At 43.2% G+C, this 25,900-nt stretch overlaps 1 protein-coding gene across 3 annotated transcripts in view; it reads right to left on the bottom strand.

The window, feature by feature from the left end:
• The window catches only part of SCUBE2 (signal peptide, CUB domain and EGF like domain containing 2), a 43,307-nt gene extending 17,407 nt beyond the window's left edge, over nt 1-25,900 (bottom strand). The window contains exons 1-16 of one of the 3 annotated variants that reach the window (XM_063332412.1): nt 25,783-25,900; nt 23,385-23,507; nt 22,817-22,942; nt 19,520-19,654; nt 13,638-13,763; nt 13,126-13,242; nt 12,148-12,237; nt 10,317-10,433; nt 9,148-9,270; nt 7,234-7,350; nt 4,665-4,787; nt 4,045-4,161; nt 3,347-3,433; nt 2,527-2,631; nt 1,152-1,307; nt 594-797 (exon numbers count right to left, since the gene is read on the bottom strand). In XM_063332412.1, the coding sequence (XP_063188482.1) occupies nt 594-797; nt 1,152-1,307; nt 2,527-2,631; nt 3,347-3,433; nt 4,045-4,161; nt 4,665-4,787; nt 7,234-7,350; nt 9,148-9,270; nt 10,317-10,433; nt 12,148-12,237; nt 13,126-13,242; nt 13,638-13,763; nt 19,520-19,654; nt 22,817-22,942; nt 23,385-23,507; nt 25,783-25,885 (1,969 nt within the window). In that variant the 5' untranslated portion in view covers nt 25,886-25,900. Of the gene's footprint in view, nt 1-593; nt 798-1,151; nt 1,308-2,526; nt 2,632-3,346; nt 3,434-4,044; nt 4,162-4,664; nt 4,788-7,233; nt 7,351-9,147; nt 9,271-10,316; nt 10,434-12,147; nt 12,238-13,125; nt 13,243-13,637; nt 13,764-19,519; nt 19,655-22,816; nt 22,943-23,384; nt 23,707-24,002; nt 24,317-25,782 lie in introns of those variants that run through there. The other 2 variants (XM_063332410.1, XM_063332411.1) reach the window with 2 other exon arrangements.

Below are 25,900 nucleotides of genomic sequence, written 5' to 3'. Positions count from 1 at the left end.
ACTTTTGTGCTTTGGAAGCACTTATTACGGGCTGCATTATGGCGGTGCCCTCCAGTGTCACGATAATTAAGGTTTTTCTCAGTACTAGCTTATAAAGCCCCTATTTTCCATGGATTTATAACTCTGTCATGAAGATTCTCTGGGAATCGGAGCTTAATCAGCAAAGAGAATGTGTATCAAATTCTGCTCAGCCTTTTCTTTGGAACAAGGGAGAGATGAAATTCTCACAAGTTCAGAAACACAGTGTTACACCGGATATTAAATGTAGTCTTAAAAATAATACTGGTGATGTCAAGGCCATTGGTGCCTGATACTACTTCCATGGTTTTTTACCTTCGAGCTTACTGTAGGCTGTGCACCAACTGTAACGAAGCACAAAGCACTGAGCCCTTATTCTACTCCGTAACACAGCAATTGCCAATAATAAATACATAGAGGGGCACATCTCAGTAGCACAAACAGTAACCCCTACTTCTTTACACACAGGCCTCCTCTCTCCTGGAGAAGCATCCCATGATCCCCCCAAGATCACTAGACCTGAGCAAAACAGTAACACACACATGATGGCTTGTTCCTAGTTTACACTTACTTACCACATCTGTTACCAACATGCATCTGTCCTACACCACAAGACTGCTGCGGCTCTGAAAGCTTGAGAGACTTTCTGGCCACTTCGTGGTCCATGCCAGAGACACGAACACGGAACTGGTCCCTGTTGACCGTCTTCCGTAAGGTTCGAATGGTTTTACGGAACCTCTTTTCAGTCTTTTTCCGAGCACAGCGCACATCACAGGTGTCTGAGAAGCATCAAGGGTGAAAGCAGCTATAAGTGACCATGCACAAAAATCCACCCAATTCAAAAGACCAACCAATGAAAAAGCAACTTCTATGGACAAGTCTGAAATCATTAAGGACTACACCACCAGGCTAAAAGAAAATTAATCAGAGCACAAGACTTTAATCTATGGGCAGCTCTTTGATCTTTGAAACTATCCCCATCCCTCACTCTCTTTAAAGCAGTAAAATTCATTTTCAAAACAGGAGATACTTTTTATTATCATTTTGCATACAGACAGAAGTGAAAAATACAGAAATTAAGGAGCAAACAGCAAGAAGCTTCAAACCGCACCTTGGACTATTTTCCAACCAACCTGTCACCTCCTTTCGGCTTGTTTCAAGCTCAAAGTCCGCAGTGATAAAAATTTCTCTATTCGCTGGCAGTCTACTGAGGGCTCCATGAACTTTCTTGCCAGAACTGCATGTTAGGTTTACATAGTGGAAGCTCTCCATTACTGAATTATGTCTCTCTGTATGAACGAAATTAAAGGAAGCAAAAGCTTGGCTGGCTACGTTATTGAACGTTCACTAGCACTCTGTGCATAGGTTGTCATGAAGAGTTGAAGGGGAGCAAACGATCAACTCCACATGCCAGTAACCAAACAGTCTGGCCAGTTTCTCAACCGATGCACCCGCACATAGAACCAGTGCACCTACAGACAGGTGTACTGCCGGGCTGAGACTCTGGCACCGCAGTGGGTCTGAGGCACAACTCACTGCCAGGATGCAGCTTTCAGCCCGCTTCCCCTGGGTTTGGCTAGCCGGTTCTAACGAACTGCCTTTGCACTACGCAAAGCATCTTAAAACCATGACACTGCCTGCACCAGGCAGGCTACTCGACTGAAGAATTTTGCACTTGTATGAAGCACGTGAAAAACGTGTTAGCTTGTAATGGTGTTAAAATTAAGTAGTGACTGTGTACACAGGACATTCAGAGACTATTTTCAAGGTTTCAATGGGGAAATAAGATTTAGTTAAAGAAAACACATGGAATAACCTTTGGTTCTGGAGTATGTAACTCTTCACTGAGCATCTTGTGTAGTTTCTGTCATTTTCTGTTACTCTTCTAAGGACAAACAAACTGACATGCCAATTCATCATATTTTTTAGCGACTTCTTCCCTGATCTCCCTTTTTTTTCCCCCCTCATTTTCTGCTAACTGTAAACTCCCAGACTATGCTTTCTGCCTTGGAACAGATGGAAGAGCTGACCTCACTGTGTCCATCTGGGGCTGCTGCAGTATAAAAGGTAGACAAGAGAAAAGAGGAATAACCCTTTGGCAACAGAGTCAGCATAAAAGGCCAGGAGATACTTCACTGAGGCGTCAGACAGTAAGGAGCAGGTGGGAAAGGGAAGAACAGAAGGAAGGGATAGAGAGAGAAAGGAAAGGAAGAAATCAAAAGAATGAAAAGTATGGTTGATTTTACTGAGAATTTACTAGTAGTAGTACAAACGAAAAAGGAGAAGGGCTTTCCTGGCAAGACGAAGGTTGTCACAGGCAAGTCCTGTGATCTCAAGTAACTATTCCAAGAATCATGGCTGGGAAGGAGTATGATTCCCGAGGTCAGTGAAGAGCAGAAAATTTGCAGTCCTTTATGCTTTGCTTATGGTGTACTTCACGTCTGGAAAGCACTTGATAACCCCTAAGCTATGACTCTAACCTGCTTACCTGTATTTTTATATTCATACCTGGTATCATCTGTTCCAGACCTTCTTGAAACATCTCAGTCTTTTTCAAACTACATTTTCCTTCATTTAATTTAAAGGTTATGCTTATCTTGATGGATGAAGTATCTTCAGGAAGAAACAATGACATGTTATTTTAAAAAAGGAATACAAAATTTAGATAACCCTAACATTACATCATAATGATGACATCAAAAATATGCCGATATAAAGTGAAAAAGAGGTCATCACAGAAAAAAATTAAAGACATGCCAGCTTTCTCCTGCTGTGAAGCCGGTTTGCAACTACAATTGGAACAAAGTGCGACAGATTTTATTTAAATAAAAATAAAAAAAGATGATCAAATCCAGATCTGCTAATGGGTAAATCAAATAAAGGTTCGCTGAAATCAAAGGAGATACTCCAAACCAGTTCAGAAAGTAGTTTATGTCTGTTATAAAATAGCATCTCTTATCTGTTTAGCTTTAAATGCTTTCTAAACTTTACTGTTGAACAGCTCAACCTGAACATATTATAGGTTGTCAGGACTGTCCAGTTCGGATGTCTAAAGAGAGGCGTCTCACTCCCGGCCTAGCTGTTTACTGCACTACTGATCTTTTTCTCTTGCCTTATTTTTAAGTTTTAGTTTGAGTGATGCTGATGAAGCAGTACAAAGGGAATCTCCTGCTGTAAGCACGAACTGCAATCACAAGGAAGAAGAAGAAGAAAAAACAGAGGAGTATAATGGAGAGGGAAAATAGAAAGTCAACAGAAACACCCTTATTTCACAGTTATCTACTAAAAGAAATCAATGAAATCATGCAATAGTAAATCTAGTGATTACCCAGACAGCTGGATGCGTTTGTATGTTGCTGCTTTTTCTTAAGCTGAGATGACCTGCCACAGGTGAGGGTGTAGGCATCTTGTGTTCCTAACAGACAGACCATACAGACAGACAGTAAAGACACAGGCGCTGTGCACAGACTAGACTCCTGCAGCATAAAAGACATTTTTCATTTGTTGATCGGCACCATCATCTTCACCTTTTTCAACAACTTTGTTCATAAAATACTCCACATTAGAGCTTGTCCCTTCCTAAGCAATTTAAAGGGTTCTGGAAGGAAATCAGCATCTGTCCGTCCCGTAAGCGCTGGTGGAGTCTGCGTGCTGTGTCCTGTGGGGCGGAGGGGCTGCGCAGGCAAAATCTCAGACCCCACGCAGGGCTGGAATGCCTTCGCCCCATTCAGCAGCGGCTCTCAGGGCCAATTAAGGAATGGCCCAGGGAGCACGGAGAATTCTGCCCTGTCCTCCCCAGCTTCAAAAAGACAGTTGTCATGAGAAGGGAATCTGAGGGTAGAGTGGTTATAAAAGACAAGGAAAGGGGGGCTTTCCTGGGACACTGGCAGGGATATAGCCCTTTATCTGTAGTGAAAGAGGAAAGGTCCCTGTTGATTGTCTACTTCTTGGGACTTCCACGAGGAGGTTTGCTACTCTTACGCTCTCTACAGAATCATATACTTGGTTTTGTCGGTTTTGACTTACCAGAAAATACCTGGACATCCGAAGAGCAGCTTAAGAAGCATCTATCGCTCCCACCACTCTTAATGCAGTGCAGCAATACCTTGGATGACATATTATCAGGCAAGGGACCCTTTATCTCTAAATAGGATAAAGCAAATGCTCACAAGAGAAGTAAAACATCTATGTACACCCTCCTAATAAATCGGCATGCAGTTGCTTTTGTAGCTGGTACCTGACAGCACCAATGCAATTAATATGCTGTTTAGACAGAAAATTAAAGCAAAATAAAAACACTGGAGGATCACACAACCGAAGTAATTTCCTTTTAGGTAAAGCTATCATCAGCAAACCTTCTCATGCAGGGAAACAAAAGGAGATAGAAGAATGAGCTAGATAAAAGCACAGGAAAGAAAGCATCAAAATCCCTCAAAGTATCTCCTGTTTTTGGGGTTGGGGTTTTTTTTACTTGTTTTTACCAGTTTCAACATCAGTACCATCCTGCCTGACTGAAAAATAATGCAGAATACTGGGAACGATGACTCATACCACCGAACTGGACAGATCAATATTTTCAGATTTGACTATAACCACATGGCCATCAGACACATCAGGAGTAGAAACTTATTTACTAGGCACCTTACCAACACAATCCTTTTTATTCCAGTGTAATTTGTAGTTAGAGTGACACAGGCATTCATAGTCTCCCGGTGTGTTCACACACAGCTGTTGGCAACCACCATTGTTGACGCTACATTCATTAATATCTGGAGAGGAAAGGCAAAAATACTTTTTAAAAGTTACCCTCGCCAAAGTTCTGTACTGCAACTCCACTAGGTAAACACATACACAAATACTGCTTAGTAGGGTTTGGAGAAGATTTTAGGAATGCTTTCTGGACACCCACCTTGAAACAGTTTTGTTTTCATGGTAATCCTTTGATAAATGTCAAAATAGATCAAATGTTGCTGGAGGGGAGATGTTATGTATGTCCTTAAACCACATAATCAAAAACATATCCAGCCTCAGCAATACGATAACAAATTAACTCAAAGAAAAGGAGACCAAATCAAGTCTGCATTGCACTGTGTCTGGTTAATTAATATTTTTAATTTGGAATAAAGACAGATGACATGGACAGGATTCATACAGATCAATCCTCCAAAGTGGTCAGATAGATACAACTGCTGTGGAACACACTGCTGGACTCCATGGGGACAAATAGCACCATTGTATCACCATTGTTCCTTTTGGCCAATTATCCAATTTTGGGGCCTTGCTCTGCCCAATAAATGCCAATAGGAGGAGAAACTACTGACAACGCAACATACTGCCTTTGGTGCAAACTTGCTTGCTGATGCAGAATATACCATTCACAGTGGTGTGTCCCAGGGGTCAATACTGGGGCCAATACTATTTATCCTCTTCATTAAACCTGGATGATGGGACAAGAGTTCACCCTCAGCAAGTTCGTAGATGATACAAAACTGGGAGGAGTGGCTGATACACCAGATGGTTGTGTCACTATTCAGAGGGACCTTGAGTGGCTGGAGAAATGGGCCGACAGGAATCTCATGAATTTCAACAAAGGGAAATGCAAAATTCTGCATCCTGCTGCTTAGATCCACCCTGATGACTGCTTCGGTTGTCTCCAGGAGCTTTATGGCAATTATACACAAACCTAGAAAGCTGCCACCAAGAAATCTCTTGCGAGTCCCAGAAAGTTTGTACAACTTAGGGTACCCACTTCTACATATACTCTTCTCAATGGTAATAACAAGTTCTTGTCACTGCTCTCCCCAACCACTTGTTCCCCCAACCTCTAGACAAGTAACAATTTGGTAGAAAACACTGTGAAACAGATTACAAAACTGAGCTGATTACAGGGGAAAAACACGCTACTAACAGAACTGAGACAACAGCGGTAGGAACAAGCAGCAAAGGAATAACGGAGCAAGAAGGGAACACCTTAAATTGGTACTGCTGCCTAAGATACCACAAAATCAGACCAAATCTTTGGTTTTCATTGACCTGTTGTTAGGATGCTGCATGCAATGGCAACCTTTTATCTCCAGCGCTTATTGGCTTCTTCCATATATATACTCAGTATCCCTACCAGCTTTGCTTTGACACAGCCTATGATTGCCAGTAAATTAAGGACTTACTATGGTATAAGGATTAACATCTTCTACACAGGAATATGATACGAAGAGGACAACTAGCAGCCAACAGCGACATTACAGCTCCTTTCCCTCATTGGTGGCCGAAAGAAATGGAATTAATGCAGAGGAAATCTTGAGAACAGACTTCTTTCAGCAAGCAGAACACACGAACAGCGTTACTCCCCACCCAAACAGGTTTCCCTGTTCATCAGGATAAAAAACATTGATGTTGAAGCCCTGTAATCTTTGCAGACTTTACAGAGGCAGAGGTTAGAACAGATCAGACACACAGAGACCTCTGTATTGCTACCTCCAAGTTCAAGTGTTCTCATTCCGCCTCAGAAATAAATAGGTCTTACTCAGAATTAAGCAAGCATATGGAATCAGTAAGGTCTTGCTTAGAGCTTATATAAAACAGGTTTAATTCCATTTAGTGTCCAGTTATTCATGTTTCCTCATGTTAATTCCGGGAATTTGTCACAGAAATATTCACACTGGACACACATTGAGGTTCTGTGAAAATCTTTCTCTCTTTCCTTGAACTTTTATTGTAGGAATGATGTAAAAGATTTATGAGTATTAATCTTGGCCAATGGGAATCAGTGGTACTACATCAGCTAAATTCCAATCTACATCACGTAAGGATCTGACACATGCACAAAGGCAACCTGCAAAACCGTAATTTTCTAAATCATCCAGAGCTTCCTGTTCTTTAAGGCCTATTCCACTAAGTTTTCATTGAAGTCACTGAGACTTGTGAAAAATCTATAAAATTACGGCTTTAATATCCAGGTGCAAAACACATCAGTTTGTTCTAATAGTCACAGGTGCTTTCTGGATGCAGAGTGGGAAGGGAAAAATCATTTGCGCAAAGACAGAAGCGAACAGGATTAGTTTCTACTTTTGCTGTGTCTCCTTATCATGGCAAGGAGTAAAAATTACTGTATATGCCTATTGCATATACACAGATGTGCGTCTTGCACAGACACGAATTAGACCTGTGGCAACAGCGCTCCATCTGCACGGCCTGTCGTGTCTTTTTATAACTCACCTCCACAATGCGTGAAGCCATAGAGAGCGTACCCTTTGTTACAAGTACACTCAAAGGTGCCCGGATGATTGATGCACTTGTGGTCACACGTCCGTTCAAACGAGCATTCATCAATGTCTGCAAGTTTTAAAGGGACACATCAGTATCCTTCAGCTTGACAAGGGAGCACTGATGAGGTAACAAAGTTGGAGGCAGAGCTGTGCAGATTTATGTACGCTAAGCAAATTCTTTCAAAGCAAATAATGTAACATGATGAAATGACAACTTTTAAAAGAACAATTAGTACACCAAACAAGCTTTTTGCTGACAAACGCGGAAACTGCTGCTACATTTTTAACAATTATGTTTAAAATATATTACATCTCTTCTATGGCAGAAAAAGTGCTGACAATACTCTTATTTCCTTAAGAAAAGTCTACATAAGGTCTGCAGAAATAGATTTACAAAAGAAAGTATTTTTGAAGGGTTTTCCCCCTAAATGAAAGCAAAGGGCACATTTTTAACTCTATATGAATATGCAGTGTCTGATTTAAGTCTGCTGAAAATCACCATGTTCTCCGAGGTACACCTGAAGACAGATGACTGGAATAATTTGGGGAATTTTTCCATTATGCTGTACATTTAGACTTCAACGTCTGTCTCTAAAAGCTGCCGAGATATCTGTTTTCTCCCGTGACAGTTTTCCTTGGCATCACAATCACTTTGCACACATCTTCTTTGTAAAGCACAGTTAGTATAATCGCCTAATCACGACCTCAGCGAATTGAATGGTAAAATGGTAACGTTCCCATCACTTTGGGGGCCTGAATGTTTGTCACACCATCAAAAGCACCTAAAACTTCTGCGCTAGTACACCATGCATGCCATGTAAGAATGTTGCAAGATACAAAAAAGTTCACATCAACATCACTGACATATTACACCATTCTTTTTTCTTGGGCTTTGGCATGCTTCAAGATACTTTCCCTAAATTGCTTCAAAAGTGGTAACGGAAGTGACAGGGACAAAAGGGAGATTCAAATCTTTAAAATACATTCATAAACAGATTCCATAAAAAAACCCCAACAAACTATCTTGAAAATCTTACGGTTTTACAGTAACTTTGTTCCATATAAATATTTGTCCTTCTTTGATTTAAAAAGGATAACCTAGGTGAAAGTTATTATCTGTTGGTCCGTTCAGCTTTCTGAAATTCATCATTAATGTCAGCTGGTTGTCTAGGAAACTCAATTATTCACCTCCCCAGCTGGCTGATTGACTTTACATTGTTTCATACTGTGGCTTTTCCAAAACTGCAGACCATTTTGATCTTTACATTTTTAATGTATTTAAGCAGCTTAAACATGATTGCTAACTATACGTATAAACTATTATACAGAAAAGCAAATATGCTTTGTAAGTCCCACAGGAGAAATCCCTGTCATCCTAAAAATTAAACACTCCACGACGTTTTAGGGAATGTCTGAGTACAGGCCTATAATTTCATAGATCACATGTTACATCATCTATTTCTTTAATTAATGAACTCGTGGCATCTAAATGTCCCATTAAGAAAAAATAATTTCACCACGATGGTGAACTAGTCAGTAAGATGGACAGAGAGATATTGTCTATTTTTCCCTGTAAATTATTTTACGATCATTAATAGAGGGGGGAAGCATTATCCTCATAAAGAGCATTTTAATATGACGCTGTCTCTGTTGCTTCCAGATAAGAGTTCACTGTGCCGTCAAACATACCTCCTAGAATAGTATCAAGCCAACTGTATTAACTCAACAGCTGTTTCAGAAAGAAAAAAAAAAATGAAACTGAGACATGGAAATTATTCTGGAGTCCATTATCACTTCATCATTGTAGTAGATGTCCAAGCCACGCTGATTTGTTCTACTTCTATTGCCTCTCCAGCGCACATACCTTGACAAGACTTCTCATCTGTTAATAATTTAAATCCTTTTCTGCAGCTGCAATCAAAACTGCCAACAGTGTTTTTACAGAAATGATCACAGCCTCCGTTATTGGATTGGCATTCATCAATATCTGTAACAACAAAAAAAAAGTGTATGAACAAATCAACACAGTACATTCAACATACTTCCACTGCCAGATCCAGAAAACAGTCACGTCCAATTGGTTAGAGAAGCCCAGAAACAAAATCTAGTGAGACTACTACAAATTTCAAGGAAGATCAGATCCAGCTCTTAAAAATGATGTGGCCCATTCAGCCCCACAACAGTGTTACTTGTTTTCATTTAACATATTGTTGTCAGTTACCTTTGGGTACACGTATTCACAAAAGACCGTTTCCCTAAGTTCTGTTTGGAAACACTTTGACTTAAATGCTCTCTAACAGGCTTTAGCTTTCTAAACATTCTCTCCATTTCCTCTTCCTAAGCCCTGCAGAAGTCTGACAGAGGAGACTTCCTGAGCTACCCTGTCCTTTTCATGCTAATATTAGAATGAGTTCTTTATCTAATATTAATTGACTCAGGCATGAGGATTCCATCATTTTTGCCTTGGAGAACAGTCTTAACATCTAATTACTGCGAAATGTATTCTAATATACAACATAAATGTCCCTTTGCTCCTTTCCAGTTCTCTCTTTAGAGCCACTTGGAGCAGTATAAATAATTCTACTCACATATCCCTGTGTACACACTGATATTTACTCACAAACTTCTCTAATACCCAGCTGACTACGGGTAAAGTAGCAGACTATTGGACTGTATGCCTATAAGAACCTACACGCCGTCCTCTCCCAGTACTGACCTCTACTTTACCACAGACCTGTATTATCTCCTACCAACCCTGATCCATAAAAAATGAGGCCATCTTGATGTGGGGGTGGAAGTGGTGAGGGGGAGGGCAGAGCCGCAGAGATTCTTCGCACACGATGCACCTGATGCGATGGAAACTGTGCCTCTGCCCCTGGCCGTAGTCCTTTCTTAGGCTGGATTACACATACTGGCTTTCCTCTGGACACTGGATTACGTTCATTTGGAGATGAATACCTTACAGCGAGCTGCTTGTACACGTGTCCACGAGCTGGGGGGGGACAGACAATGGGGGCAGGTAATAGAAATCACCTTTACATGTCTTCCCATCAAACTGGAGCATGAATCCAACAGGACAGCTGCAGTGAACTCCCGTTGATGTATCTTTACACGTACGATCACAGCCGCCGTTATTTACTGCGCAGGTTTCTAGCCAAGAAGATAAAGCTGAAGTTTGCTCAGGGATATTATAACGGTAAGAAAAAACATCATGTGATACAAGGCACGGTTCCAAGCACACTGCTGTTCAACCACATTTAGTCTAGTATACATGAGCAACTACTTAATACATGTGTTGGCAAAATCCCTGCCTCAGCTCTGTCTGTTTTTTTTTGCGGAGACTCTACGAACTAAGATATTGCCTCTGGATATCCTCATCCTTAAACACAAATCCCCACTCCTTGATGATAAATCTGTTCCTGTCAGTCTGTCTCCTTATGCCCACACACAATCCTGGCTGATCCTCTGACACTTCCCACCAATGCTCAGACACCTGGTTATGTTCAGCACTACTAAACCAGTTTTCTTAAATCCCTTCCAACACACCTTCACATGCTACCTGTGCTCCCAGTCACAGTGGATTACACCCACACTAAGCGTTCCTTCAGGCTCGTGACCCAGCTGCCATCTCAACCTAATTTCCTCTAACTTCCTCCTATGCAAACGACGTCTAAATCTCACCAAAACTTTCTAGCGAACAACCCTAGAATACAGTTCTTCACATCGAACTAAACAGAAACAACTCACTCTCTGGCACTCATCCTCTTGTAGTCGGTCTAACCGCCTCAGTCAGGCTCACAACCTTTTCTCTGGCTGGACAAATGCAATTTTATCCAGCACATATTGATTCAGAGAGCTGCAAAAATCATTTTCTCTGTCTGCTTTTTGAACTCCTCTTCCTAGTTCTGTCTCCTAGTTTGCTGCAGCACTGAGTATACGCTACTTATTCTCGAGTTTTGAGACCTTTACCAGTTCATTCCCTCCCAGTCTCTTGTCTCACATTCAATATTGAGTGGCTGTGTCCAACTTCCACGCAAAGACAAAATGCCTCTTCTTTCTTCCTCTTTCCAAAGAAATGTTTGGGGTTTTTTTGTTTTGTTTTTTGTTTTTGTTTTGTTTGGTTGGGGGTTTTTTTTGAGTTTTGTTTGGGTTTTGTTTTTTTTTTTTTTAAATGAGGCTATTCACTTATTAGTCTAAATATGGATTCAGGAGCTCAGCCCTATACTTTTGGTAGTTTCCTTCCTCAGCCTCCATGCTCCATGCCACTGCTGTGGCAAATGCCAATAAACACAGTAAGTCATCCTGACTGCCTGCAGTCCAGGCTTTTGAGAGGCGGACATTCACAGACCCAGCTGCCCTGAGACCACAGCGATTGTTTCTCATGCCAGTGCCTTCCCAGCAGTGGCAGACCCTCACAGGCCGGCATTCTGTGCCAGATGCGAACACCTCTAGGAAGAATAAGATGGCCTTGTACCCTAACAAGCCCTTCTAGATGCAATCCACCACTGGGCCCAATTCTTCTCCATGCAGAAGTACACCTCCCACTGAAGAGAAGCAGGTAAAACACTGCTTCCTCCACAATCACTTGGCTAAAGCTGCAGCACAAAAGGGACTGTACTACATTCCCATGATGAATTAGAACCATGGAAACATACAGTGCTTCAAGGGCAAGTTCCTGACCATCATCACAAACAATGTATATAGTTTCTTATACATTATGGAACAACATTATTTCCATAAAAGGGAGTGGAGAATCTCAGGCAGAATTCAGCCCAGAGCTATGATGGTTACATAAAAAAACCCCAATTCTTCAATCTAAGAGGTTTCATCAAACAGCAAATTTATTTTGGATAAGCACTTTTACCCATGAGCAACCGTCGCTTCACCCTCTTGTCCACATCAGCTCCTGCTGTAGTGTTTCCCTCAGATATTTCAACAGCAGCCTCTTCCCTCTCTGTCAGGAACATGAAAAAAGCAAGTAAGTAAAGGTGCCCTGACCAGAAGCCTCATCTGCTATCCAGTACGTACACACATGCAAACAGCTGCATTGTGCGCTGAATTGTCAGAGACAGTTTGAACTGACTAGGCAGAAATATAATTTTTTTTTAAAAGAAAGTAGTAAAAAAAAAAAACAAAACCACAAAGACCCTTTAGTCAAAACCATGAGAATACTTTGCTTTTGTTGCTTCCTTACAACTCAAGTTTGCTTCAGTATTCTTAACAAAACAGAAAGCGTGCTACAGATGTGGCGAACAGCAAGAAGATGAAAGAACTAATTGAACTGTCACGAACCGCTCTGTTAAGAGCACACTACCATCATCTATCATGGACTAATACAAGGGCCAGCCAGTTAAGCCTCAGCATTTGATTTCAATCAACAGACAACAAACTCTTCCAGAGACTGGAGGAGTTTATAAATCTTAAGTGCTCTCTTTACTGGATAAGAGCCTCGCAAAAATTGTTCTTTAATTGAATTCAGAGTTCTGGTTTTAACACACATACTGCTTGGTTACACTCTGTGGCTCATGCTATACGAGAAACTGAACCTAAAATATCCTAGTGGGAAGGGAATCTTCTTCGGTTAGTGACAGGCCTCATGCTTCAGAGGGACCAGTGATAATTACAGACTGCAGTAGCATTAGGCAGGGAATCATATAGGGAAGCACAGGTTGCCTGGGCACAACTGCCTCATTCGGGCACTAGCAGGTTTCTTAGGTTTGGATTCCTTGACATATTCGAACCATACTATTACGAGGAGCAATAATCATGCACAAACAGCAATGCCACTCCACTCTGGAGTTAGTCATCAACAGGAAACTACTTCCCTCTCCTGTATACTGACCCAGGCATGTTTTCCCATCCACATGCATGATGTACTTGGGGTGACATCCACAAATAGGCCCATTATCAGCATCGTCACATGTATGTTGACAGCCACCATTTCCATGATTACATGTCACTGGGAAGAAAGTATATGTTACATCTCACAATTACTTCCAGCATCTTTGAAAGACAGTGTGCAATGATGTCTCCATTTGACCATCCGATACACCTTCCTAACGTGTCCCTTTCCTGAAGAACTGTGTGAGACCGAAACACTGCAGAGCTCTCTTGTGCAGCTGAACTTCCCGTCATTATGAATGACGGCACAACTCCCAAACTACAGATACTGTAGCAACCAATAGACTGGTGTGACAGTGTCCAGCAAAGCCATTGATCTAGTCTAATTCAAGTGCACACAATTTAGGCGTGTCATCCCAGTTTAGCTATAACATACCAAATCCCACATCACTGCAAACAGAACACTACTTGTTCACTTTGGGAAACCATAAGCATATGCAGAATGTTGCATACAAATGCAGCTCCTCTGGTTCTTGGACAGTTCAAATCCTGGTCGGCATTCACAGGCAACTCCTCCTTTGGGCGTTTCTCTACAGATGTGGGCACAGCCATGATCTTTATTCATGCAGCTCATGCCTTCTGCAAAACAGGACAAGTGCAAGAGCATCAGCACCCTCAGCACCTCTGTGTGAGGGCAACAGTCAGATAAAGTCAGTTCAATACACACAGAGACAACAGCCTGCTACTACTGGGAAGACTCCACAGTGTTAGGACAAGAAGTACAAGCTTACAGACAGGCAAGGCAGAAAGTCCAATCCTGCAAAGTCAATGGCCCCAAGGTTTCTTCACCTGTGATCTTTTCTGTGCTCATGTTCTTTGACTGCAAGGTCAAAAAGCAACATTTCTAAATTCGTACAGCACCTGCATTCTCATCCAATGCTCTCACTTTATACCAGTGTTTATAAAACCTCCTCATTTCTTTTATAAAAATTGCAAGGTGGCTGATACCTGGCAAGATCAAAGCCTAAAGTAAAGTTCTTATTTCTCTGCTTAGAAGAGCAGCCACCAGACACAGGAATGCCTAGGCCGACAGTCACAGAAGTCATCCCTGTTTCAATTACTGGCCTACAAGGCAGATTCCCAACATCATAACCCACCTCAGCTGTGACCAAGTAGTGATCAGGCAGTCATGTATATTGTACATACGCTGTATGTCAATTCTCTTTTTTGTTAACCGATCTGGTTTTGGGGTTTTTTTTCCCCGATTTCAATAAATACCTCCCAAAATAGCCCCACTGGGTTCTATATTTCTACACACCTTTATGGCTGGACAGAATTTAGTGCCAGTGCCTGCTTTAGCCAAATGAAAAAGCAATGTGACACTAGTGACTTTCTTCCTTTTAGTGCACCTCCTAAATACATCCTGTCACTTTTGCCTCTGACAGTTACAAGCTGTTCATGCACCAGCACTCAATGACTGCCAGTCTGGCAGTCTGTCTGGCCTTTGCAAAAAGTTAAAAGTTGATTGAACAGGGAGGAATTGTTCCTAGAATTATCATAAAAACTTCTTTCACCTTGCCCCATGGTTCAGCTAAATCAATGCCTTTGCTGTTGGCAAGACAGTGACACAATTTGTACGCACACAACTTAAAACTACACAGCAGCTGGCTATCAAATGGGATCATTAAACCAAATTAAAAGAATAGTTTTTCTTCTAACAGTACACCACAGATTTTTTTCCTGAAGTCTTCTATAGTGCTACAAAATTGGGAGAGAAGACGACCCGATGCTCTCCTCAGGTATACAGAGAGCACACCTTCGCCATCAAATTCTCTGGCTTGGTGCATTTAGCTTTTTAAAGACATGTTACACCAGAATGCTCGCTCTTCTTCGTGAGAACACTTCATTTGAGAAGACTAAGAGCAGCATACTTTGGCTGCAAGGGCTTATCCCACATTGCCTCAGTGAACTTTTACTGAGTTGAGCAGATGTGCAGTCAGAGAGAGAATCGAAAGGGTGACTGTGCTGCTAAAAAGGGATTGCGTGAACAATTCCACACCCTATATATTTTTTAAACTCACAAAGCCCTTTTTGCAGCTTTATTACTAAACGAAAGAAAAACACTGTATCCGCAAGCAGAGGTCAGCTTTGTCACCATTATCCCATTACACTTCAATTAGGTCCTTGCTCTGCACACGACTGTTCTCGCCATCTGAAGCACAAGCTACGTACCCTTTCTCTATTAAGGCAGCTTTAAGCAACAAAAGAGTGGATATCGCAGAGCCTAGATTATTCTGCTCTACTGGCTTTTTGATTCCTTTCCCACAGTGAGAAGTCCGTAGAAGCCTAACGAGACAATGACGCTTCAAATCCTGCGGCACACAGACACAGCCCAAGGAGCCCACATGAAAGCTGTCATCTATTATTGTGCTGTCAGCCAAGGAAGGGGACAACCTATGAGGCCACAAATTAGCCTCATTAACTCTTGTGTTTTTGTGACATTTCTGTTCTTAAGCATGCAATAGGGTTTGGTCTGTTAGCTCAGAGGCGTTAGAAAGCATTAAGAGAATTAGCAGCTTAGTTTCTGTTAACAAAGTTTGGGGTTTTTTGTCTCTATTGAGCTACCAAAGGGGAAACTGTTCAAGCAGGTACTTTGGTAAAGTTCACTGACATCAGACAATTGGTTTAAATGCCCAATTTGGGATTGCTCCGTTCCAAGTCAGTAGAATTCAATCAGATCTCCACAGAAGGGTAAAACTGCGCTTCCCAAACCAGGGCATATTTTAATAACAGAGTACCCATTGTGTAACAAGGTACATGACAAAATCCACCAAAATCTAGCTGACCCAGAAGGCAGCATTTCATAGAAGATACGTGCATCCACACATTCTAGCAATTACTATGAAGCTGCTGCTTGTTTCCAAAGGCAGTAGATTTCTACTCAGCTCCATTGTATAAGGTTGTATTAAAGAAATGTCTGTAAAACCATAAACGCTGTGTGACTGCAAACACCTTCATGGACACAAAGTCTCCCAGGTTACATTGTTCCAGAGCTGTTGCAATGGCAGATTGTGGTCCAGAACCAAACACCAAACAAATTTTGGTCAAATCCCACCACATGCTCCCCAGACGCACAACTTCTCTTGCAGGAGACCCTGCCCTACTGACATGCAAGTTTCTGGGGATGGAATCCATCTCTTCATTGCCACAACCACAGCCAAGAGAGCTGAATCCAGTGCCTGCCCCCAAGCCAGATCAGTCACTTCTGAAGACCGGACCTTCACGAAGTTATCCAGGAAACCTCAGTGAGATCTGAGCACTCCTATCACTGGCAAGACAGGCAAAAACCTGGCACGGTATTTCTTTAGCAGGTCACGTTGAAGTAATCTCCTCCGTGTTGTGTTTAAATCTTTGTCTTTTACACAGAAGATGTAGAGACGTCACCACCAATCTGCTAAGAATATTAAGGCTCCATTTAGGGCACATTCAAACAAGCGCTCAATAGGACAGAGGGAGAGGATGTAATTGTACAAAGAACTACCAGAGCTTGTCAGAAGCACCCTCTAATAACCAAATGGCGGGAAGCATCAGCACAGCCAGCAGAACAGGAACAAGTCAGGCTTTTTTCATGCTTTCTACACCCTTGTGTTACGGCAACTTTTGCCAAAAATTTTTCTAGTTATCACTGTTCTCCACAGTCAGAAGGACTTTAATAGCAACAACGGAGATGGTGCCCTACGTACGAGTTTTCAGTCCACACAGTGATTTCAAATGTGGCTTTCATCTTGCAGGTCCAATTCACTCCCACTGATTCAACCCAACAAGTAGATAGCTACAGCTGTGCAATACCACAAGGGAGAGTACCAAGATCTGTCATCCATAGCAAGAGCAACCACAAGATTTAATACATATTTACTCATGAAAAACTCTGTTTTCCTTCAAAATTTTGTATTCTGTAATATGGAGCAAGTTAAACACAGAAACAAGCTACACGTGCATAGCTGTCCTGCCAGCCACTGTAACAGCCTCCCAAAGTAAATCCATTCTCCCACATATAGATAAAGACAGCCAAGAAAAAAAAAAAAAATAGGATTGTGCACAACTTCCCAAGACGCACTCTGAGCTCCTGTGGTTTAAGCAGGGGCTAGGCAGAACCACCAAGCGCCTCAGAGCACCCCTGTGCTTCGAACCAATACAATCATATCAGATGAAAAAATCAACTTTAATTGTCAAACCCCTCTCAAAGCTACCAGATCTCAAGTCCCGTGTCACAGCAGGTGTCAGGGAACACAGAAATTAATTGCAGATAGGCTTGGAAGAGCAGATGACTCTTGGGCTCCCCTGTTACACTGGTCGTCAGGAGGACTACCACAGCCCCAAGCCTCTCTCTCTCCTACCTGAACTCCAGGTCACTCTTTTCTGTGTATGTAAAGGCCAGAAAGGCCAGACCTAGGAAGGTCTCTCAAGCATTAATGTGTGTACCGTCTGAGCTGGGAGACAGGGAAGGAAATACTCCCTTATACTGCAGACAAGAAGCAAAACTGAACAGATGGTCTAGGTGGTAGGTACCAAATGCTGTTCAGATCAATCCTATGAGGTCTCAACAGAAAACTAATACAGTGTATATGCTGAGAGATGCAAACACAAGGCAGAGGATGGATCGAAGACCTAGGAATGAGCACAAAAGCGAAGAACAAAGTGAGGGGAAAGATAACGTAATGAGATTTGGCTTACAACAGACCTGCCCACCCAAGAAAAAAAATAATTAATAAAATGTGGGGAATCCCGTGGAGCACATCTTCACAGTAATGAGGGGGAGGCGGAAGGGAAACAGTCACAGCATGATAACCTGAAAAAAAATGGCTTTTCAAAAAACCAAAACAAACAATTCTGTATTTTGGTATGAAGAAAAAAAAAAAAAAAGGCATTTCAGGCAAAAACAGTAAGGGCTTTTTTCTTAAGACTGGTATACATAAAAATATATTTAATTTAGTGATTTTTAGGAGAAAAATACACTTTCCCCCCCCCTCCGGCTTTTCTTTTTTCAAAGAAAAAAAAAGACTAAGTTAAGTGGAAATTTGGTATTACAGAAAACATTGAAAGAAATTAATTGCATCTTTAAAAAGAACAGAACAAAGGTAGTATTCCAAAGGTACAATTTAGGGAGCAAATATGAATGACAGGAAATGCTGCTGCTGTTAGTTCAGGAGAGTAGAATGTACTCAAGTAGCAGTAAATAACAACAGAAAGAGGTGGAAGTTTTTCCTCCCTTGGCATCGGATGAGACAAGGAGTTCAGGCAACGGATTTTTATCCTTAAATTCATCATCCATGCACACACACAGAGACACATCAGTGCTATCAAGGCAACATGAAGGAAAGCACCCTGCCCCATCACTGCAGCCTTCCTGCTTGTCCCCACCGCTGGCTCAGCTCCTCCGGTGGCAAGCTGAGCAACGGCCCGAGAGATCACAATGCACCAGCAGAACCCCGTGAGACCAAGCCCAGCACCAAGCTAAGAATACAAATTCTTAATTCAAACAAAAGATCAATTCAGCTACGTCAGATGACAGCCACCTCAGCACACTCATCTGTGGATGGCCATATATGTCTATAAATGTTGATCTCTTCACTATGGGGATTTTTAAAGTGAGATTTGTTTATTCATGCTCAGATTCCTCTTATACTTATGCCAACGATAAGCCTTAGATTAAAGAAAGCTTCGCAGCTTTAAATACTTCTTCGTAAGATATTCACTGTACAGTTCAATGGACAACTCCCTGATCTGAGCAACCACTTTAAAGCATTCCCTAAAGGCATCCAAAATAATTTTGTTCAATCTGATGTCTGATTAGATATCCAAGGCTCTCTGATCTCTCAAAGGTTGCTTCATAAAGGTTTCACTCAAAACAAAGAACGTGATTTAAATGCCTTTGGGGCTGACAAACAATAAATCTCTTAAACTGAAACCTAAACACTGTACGGGGAATCTAAAAGGTACCTGAAGATAACTAAAAGGTATTGCCCTGTAACTAAAGCCAACGGAAACGGTCAGAACTCACTGTCCTTCAATTTGTTGCCGTTCCCTGGACCAGGACACAGCTTAGTGGCACAAGAGAGCATAAAGTACAGCAAGAGTACAGCAGCACAGCCTTTAACAAGCACAACGCTGCAGACATACAGGTGGGATCAAAGGGGCAGAAGGGATGTAAAGAGTCTTCAAAGTCACTTAGAAGATTCTTGCACACTGTTCCTTTTAAAAAGAGCGAGGACTTCAAGACCCTTCACAGCTTTGAAAAACTCAACTTAAAAATACTTTTGAAACAGCTTTAGAGATTTTGCAGTTAGTTTCTGTCAGAAACTCCTGCTTGGTGCCCGGAGGGAAGCAGACAGTACCTTCTGAGCGGTGGATGCACGTATGCTGGTTATCACTTAGAAAGAACCCTTCCTTACAGCGACATTCATAGCTCCCCACAGTGTTGACACAAACATGCTGGCAACCACCGTTGTTGAACATGCATTCATCCGTATCTGAAAGACAGAGAAGAGAGAGATCGGCTTTGTAGTAAGACCAATGCACTCATATTGGCAGCAGCCGCTCAATACGCAGTACAGACATCTGCTTGGCATGTAACCACCCAGGCAGTTTGACACCCCAGGCTAGCCTGTTTGTTGTTGGTGTTGTGCTGTCACCCTTGGGAAAGTATATTTTTGCTGCTGCTCTTCCCCTGTTTGCAGTTTGCCCCATCAGTCACAGGGCCCCCAAGAAACACTGGCCAACTAATCCGAATTGCTGGTTATAACTGAGGCAGAGTCGCCTCGGTGGAGCCAGAAGCAGGGCTCCACACTCCACCTACCCGCAGGTACCCTGCCTCTTGGTGCAGCAGGACAGCACTGCCGCCCAGCAGCCCAGCACATTTACATCTAGGCTGAGCATCCGTACATGGTTCTATCTTGCTCAGGAGGACATATCTTTGGCTCCAAACCCATGCATGCTACAAAAGGTGTTTTTCCAGAAAGCTCCCCACTCTGAAGCAAAGGTGGAACAAGAAAAATACAAACCTCAAAATAAACTGAAGCTTAAAACCTATCCCCTGCTCCTTACTTTCAGTCTAGCTAGAACTCACACACCACATCTGTTCTGACACTCAGTTTGATTTATGAACCTCCTCCCTCAACTCTAAGTCACCACCACTTACCATCACGGCTGCTGCTGTGTTTACTGACTGCTGTCAAGGACCACAGCAGAAGTTCTGGAAATACTTTTAATGTTGATTTTGCAATATTCAGAACTTCAACAATACCAGAGAATATAGAAAAGCTCTGCTTGCAAGATAACCAAGAGAAACAAAGAGTAGAAAAACTTCAGCTAAGCTTCCTAAACAACAGGATGCTCATCCCAACCTCCGATTCTTTGGAATTTTACCCCTTAGTAAGTGCAGGTTCTTGTAACCACTACCAGCAAAGAATTTTCCTATCCTAATCTTCAAAATGCCAATTTGAACAGGAAGTAAAAATGCTCAGTCCCTTAAAAAAAAACAGGACAAAACGTTGCTGAGGCAAAGCTCTGGTCTCATGCGCAAATTTAGATGGAACATCATGTTTGCTCCCTGCTCTGTTCATTGTTCCTGAGCTAACAGTACAATGTTTTTAATTTAACATTGTAGTATTTCTGGCATAAACCATCTGTCTTCTAAAAAAGGAGAGAGAGAAAGGCTTTTAGTAAGAAGCATAACATAGTATTACAACAGACTTAATTTCTGCTGAAGGCAATGAATAAGCCAATTGGATGCAAAAGAATGTGACCTGCTGTAGCAAAGACAGCGGCTGACATATCTCCATCACAGAGAAGCTGAGTATTTTAGAGTTCTGCAGTGATGTGAATATGCAAACAATCATGAATAAACAGCCACCATGAGTCTTTAGTACTACAGATTTGAACTCCAGCAGATGTTTCTGTCTCACAGGCTTTGGAAAGCTTTCAAAAAATCATCTCTTTCCAACAAGTAATTGTCTATTTGGCTTAAACCCAGGCATACAGACGAGATCTTCAAAAATAAGGGTGAGAGGAGGGCAACCCTGGCGTGAACAAAGTAAATAAACAGATTAAGAGAAGATGTGATCCAATTTGCTGCATGCCAAAATATTTATTTAACATTTACATCACATCTCAAAATTGGCAGGTCAGTGGTAAAAACTTCATTGTGTATCAGTGACATTTTATTTTACTTTAAAAAGTCTGCCACGCAATACTGACCATCTTCCCAGTAACATAGCAGGTGGTAGATTTTGGTCAGAGTTATGTCTAGGTCTTACTGATCACAAACAAGCCAGCTGAAGTATGCTTTAGAGGGGCTACTGGATACAAAGAGAATACACCCTTTGGTGGCATTCTAGGAGGCAACATGTTCCTTCACATTCAGCCCTTCATGGTAACCTCAGCTGAACTCCACTGTGTGCTTACACAAACGCGCTAGAGAGAAATAAGATGGCCTTGCTGTTATTTTAAAGGATCAGCTGACATTTTGCTTCCCCCTCTACTTTCTTTAGTGAAATACTTGGAAATTAGCGACTTCATCCTCTCATCCACTCACAGTGTAATAAAATCAATATGTGGACATGCACTAGGTTCCCAGCAGGTGAAACCCAGCACAATCCCACTGAAGACTCCAGATCTTTTCTGATTTGTCCCAGCAGAAGATACAGCCCAGGGATGGTCCGAGCCCCGATCTGATATGCCACACACTAGCGGGAAATAGCCCAGCCAAGCTAACTACAGTCTTAGAATTATGCTGCGAGAGCAGGTTTCCCTCTGACAGACATGGACACGGAAGCCTGCCTGGGCACATCCATGCTCAGTGCAGCAGAAGAGGAAAAACTGAGCCATCTCTGAAAAAGTAAATGGGACAGGTACCACAGTGCCGGGCAGAGCCACACGGGGTACCCAGCGTAGGTGCTGGAAGCAGGACAGCTTCAGCAACATGAGGCTCTGTCCCAGGGAAATAACACCAGCCCCATGCCACACTGCCAGCAGGCTGGGAACTCCTGCATTTCTGTACACTGCTGCACCATGTGCTGGAGAATACCACCACAGTACAACCACAAGGTCTCATTATCCATTTTTAAAGATTTCCACCTGCTGGCACACAAAAAAGCCAAGGAAACTATCTCGGTGCTAAATAAAGAAAAGGAGGGTGAGAGAGAGTGTGTGCATATGCAGGGTCACGGGAGCGTTGTCAGGACTGAACGTATTTCCAGAGTTGCATATTCTGCTTCACACGAACCACCCAGGCAAACTCCAAGCATTTGGCTTAGTCCCTCTGTACTTCAATGGCCTCTATCATATACAGCTACTGCACACTCCTAATTGTCCTTTCCTGACAATTTGCACGCCAGGAAGCACTCAGACACAGTAAGAGTGAGAAGCCCACACCTGACAGATGTACGAGAAAAAAGTGATGGCACAGTTTAACCCAAAGCACTTAACAGAAACGTAGCACAATTTCCCTTTCTCCTACAAAGGCCGGGAAAGAGTCACACTGGGATGGTGCATCAGTACTGGGAATTCCTTAGTCCCATATGTGATACTCTTTTCCAGGTGAGCTGATTCAGCCCAACAGATCGCCATGCATTTCCCATGGATGCAATTAAAGGATTACGTTAGCATCACCACTCACAGAACGCGCTTCTTACCTAGGCAGTTGTGGCCATCATGAGCCAACATAAAGCCATCGTAGCAAGTACAGCGGTAATTTCCTGGAATGTTGAAACACTCATGGACACAGCCTCCATTGAAGTCATTATCACATTCATCAATGTCTAAGGAATAAAACAAAAGTCAATATGACGGATGCTTCCCTGAGTGTTACAGACAGAGATGCGACTGCATAGATGCGAGCAGCAACTGCTGTCCAAAATAATCATTGTCTTGCAAATAGGCGATACTTAACGTATTACTTGCTGAATGTTTCTGAAGAGTGACAAAATGCCCTGAGATTCCCATGTAGCTTTACCTTGTATTTTTTAAGGCTGCTGGTTAAACAACAAACTAATTATTAGACCAAGTAGCATTACTAGGTGAAAAGCCATATAATCTGTTTGCCTCTGATTTTGTAAACAAGAAGGAAATCAGGTGCAGGAACAATGACTATTTTGATTTAAAATCATCCTCCATACTCTAAGCCATTATTTTTAACGGCTCCACCTTCTTAGAAATACCTCATGCTGACACAGGCAGAGCAAAATGCTTCGGTCACTTTACCTTCACATTTCTTCCCTTCGCCAGTGTAACCCACTTTGCACGTGCACTTGTACAGCTTCGGGGTGTTTTGACAAATAGCATCGGGGTGGCAGTCATCAAACCCCAGGGCACACTCATCCACATCTGTGAAAAGACAGGGTTCAGAATGGACGTCAGAAGCTGGAGACCAAAGCATGTCTCCTGTACACATCACTGACGAGATGACGTAAGGTTGAGCAGCTGTTTGGGGCACGTGCGTGCACATTATATGTATTTGTAAGTCTGGACAGAAATATGCAGAGGCCGTATCGGAATTTAAATTTGTATAACGCTCTACCTGCATATAGATTATTTCTACGCAATTCAGATAAGTTTGTGTTAAGCTTCTCTACCCACTTATAAATACATCAACAATAATCTATTATGGGCTAGGTCCTCCATGAGATTTAGCTGACAGTTTTACAGAGACTCGTTAGAGACTGTTAATCTTTCTGGCTAACAATAAACAGTTAGTGAAAGAGTTCTCAATCACATCCCTGACATCACCCTCAGGAAGCCCAGTCATTTTTAAACTAAGATGGGGCGTTTACAGAAATGTACTTTCAAAGTCACCACGAACACATTAAAAGACAGACTTACCATCAAACGGATGCATAATTTATAAATAATGCCATTTTTTAAAAATACAAGACAGGTATCTGTTGACCAACACTGCCAAATCACCTGGCCAGCCATCACAAAGCACAGCATACTGAACCAAAATATCCAGGTGGAAACTTCAGAGCAGAAAAAATGAGGAGAAAGAGGAAGCCCTAGAGATGAAGAAATGTAGACAGGAGAAGGAAAAGTTACGGGCAGCAGCGGACATCAGCAGAAGTTTTTCACACAGCAGAGGAAAATTCAAACAGAGAAACAGGAAGGTTTCCAGCAACTGTTAAAAAGAAGAACTGCAAAAGTAGCACCCCACATAGGTATAAAAAATGACTCCTAAAACAAGAAGATGAATTGCAGGAATATCAGCAGAAGGTGGCAAACAGTCAGCCACTTTTTATAGTGGGGATCACTTTCTAACGGGGAATTTCAACGAGCACCTCTCCCATTTACAATTATAGCATTCATCTCTTCTTTTTTTTTTTTCCCCCCAATCACAAAATATGCCTGTAGCTACTGCAGTAGTTGCCAACCTCAGAAAGTATTCCTGTAGTTTTAACTCCTAATGCATTTGGCAGCAGGAGACAAGGCAAAGAGCCACTGCTAGAGCAGGAGCGCTCTCCTGGCTCTCAGGTGCACACAGAACCGGTATCAGCGATGGAGTCCTCAGATACTACCTCCAGAAAACAAAGGGAAGGTGGAAAACAACCAGAGAGAGTGGCTTCCTCTCAAAGAGGAAAAGTCAAGCCATTAAAAAATAGGGGAGGCAGTGAACTGAGGGAGCAAGTCACACAAGGAGGGGCGCAGGGAATTGCTGAGGGGACTCCAGCTAGTGGGATTCAGGCAGATGGGGCAGGAGGAAAGGATGGGTAAGGAAGGAAAGACAGCAGGCAGAAAGAAGCGTTAGCCACACGTGCTGGCTGCGTATCCCCTGCACGGAAAGCTCCCCTCTTCCCAGCCCCGGCCAGGGAGGCTGGGGTGGGGGGGTGTCTCAGAAAACACACGCCACAGAGGGGGCTTCTTTCAAAGTTATGGCACAGAGACATCAAGCAGACCCCATGCCAGCAGCAAAACGTCCGTTCTGCTATTTTATTTTCACACTGACCCTCTGCGGTCTGCAGCGCACAGGGAAGAACGGCAGTAAAAAAACGCAGCACTAATGCATACAGAAGCCTGGAAAAGAGGGCTAGAAAATAAAAAAAAAAAAAAAAAAAATCACTGGGCACAGGGAGCAAGATTTCCTCATGACGTGACAGTAGCCTGAGCTGGAGAGAGACCCTAGAGGAGGGAGACTGAGCAAACATCACAGCCTTCAAGTTGGCAGTAAGGCGGGCGCGGAGGAGGCTGCAGGAAGAATTACCGAGTTTATTCCTCGGCGACCGAGGGCAGCCGAAGCAGCCACAAACGCCGGCTTCGCTTCCCCGCTCCCTCGGCAAAGGTGAGACGCCGACCAGGTGCGGGACCCCCCGGGGGCCAGCCCCGCTGCCGGGCGACACCGGCGTGTGAAAGCCACCGCCGGTGCCCGGAGCGACCACCCCCGCGCCACCTCACCTCGGGAACGGCCGCCGCTCGCCCACGGCTCCCCTTCCCTTCGCCCTCCACCCCCCCGCGCCCCTTACCCCACCGCCCGCCCCGGCTGCTGCCCCCCGGCAGCCACGTCCGGGCGCCCCGCGGGGAAGCGCCGCCGCCCGGGGGTCGGGCACGGCCAGGTGCCCGGCGGGGGCAGCCGCTGTCCGGGGCTGAATGCGGGCGGGCGGGCGGCACTCACCGGGCAGCGGCAGGGCGGCGGGGGCGGCCGGCGCGGGCAGCAGCAGCAGCAGCAGCGGCAGCGCCCGCGCCCCCGCCGCGCCGGGGCGGCCGCCGGACCCCATCGATGGCGCTGCGGC

Source organism: Chroicocephalus ridibundus, chromosome 4, assembly GCF_963924245.1.
Source record: "Chroicocephalus ridibundus chromosome 4, bChrRid1.1, whole genome shotgun sequence".
NCBI classification, from domain to species: domain Eukaryota; kingdom Metazoa; phylum Chordata; class Aves; order Charadriiformes; family Laridae; genus Chroicocephalus; species Chroicocephalus ridibundus.
Note: the sequence above shows the minus strand (reverse complement) of the source record. Positions and strands in the feature narration are given on the sequence as shown.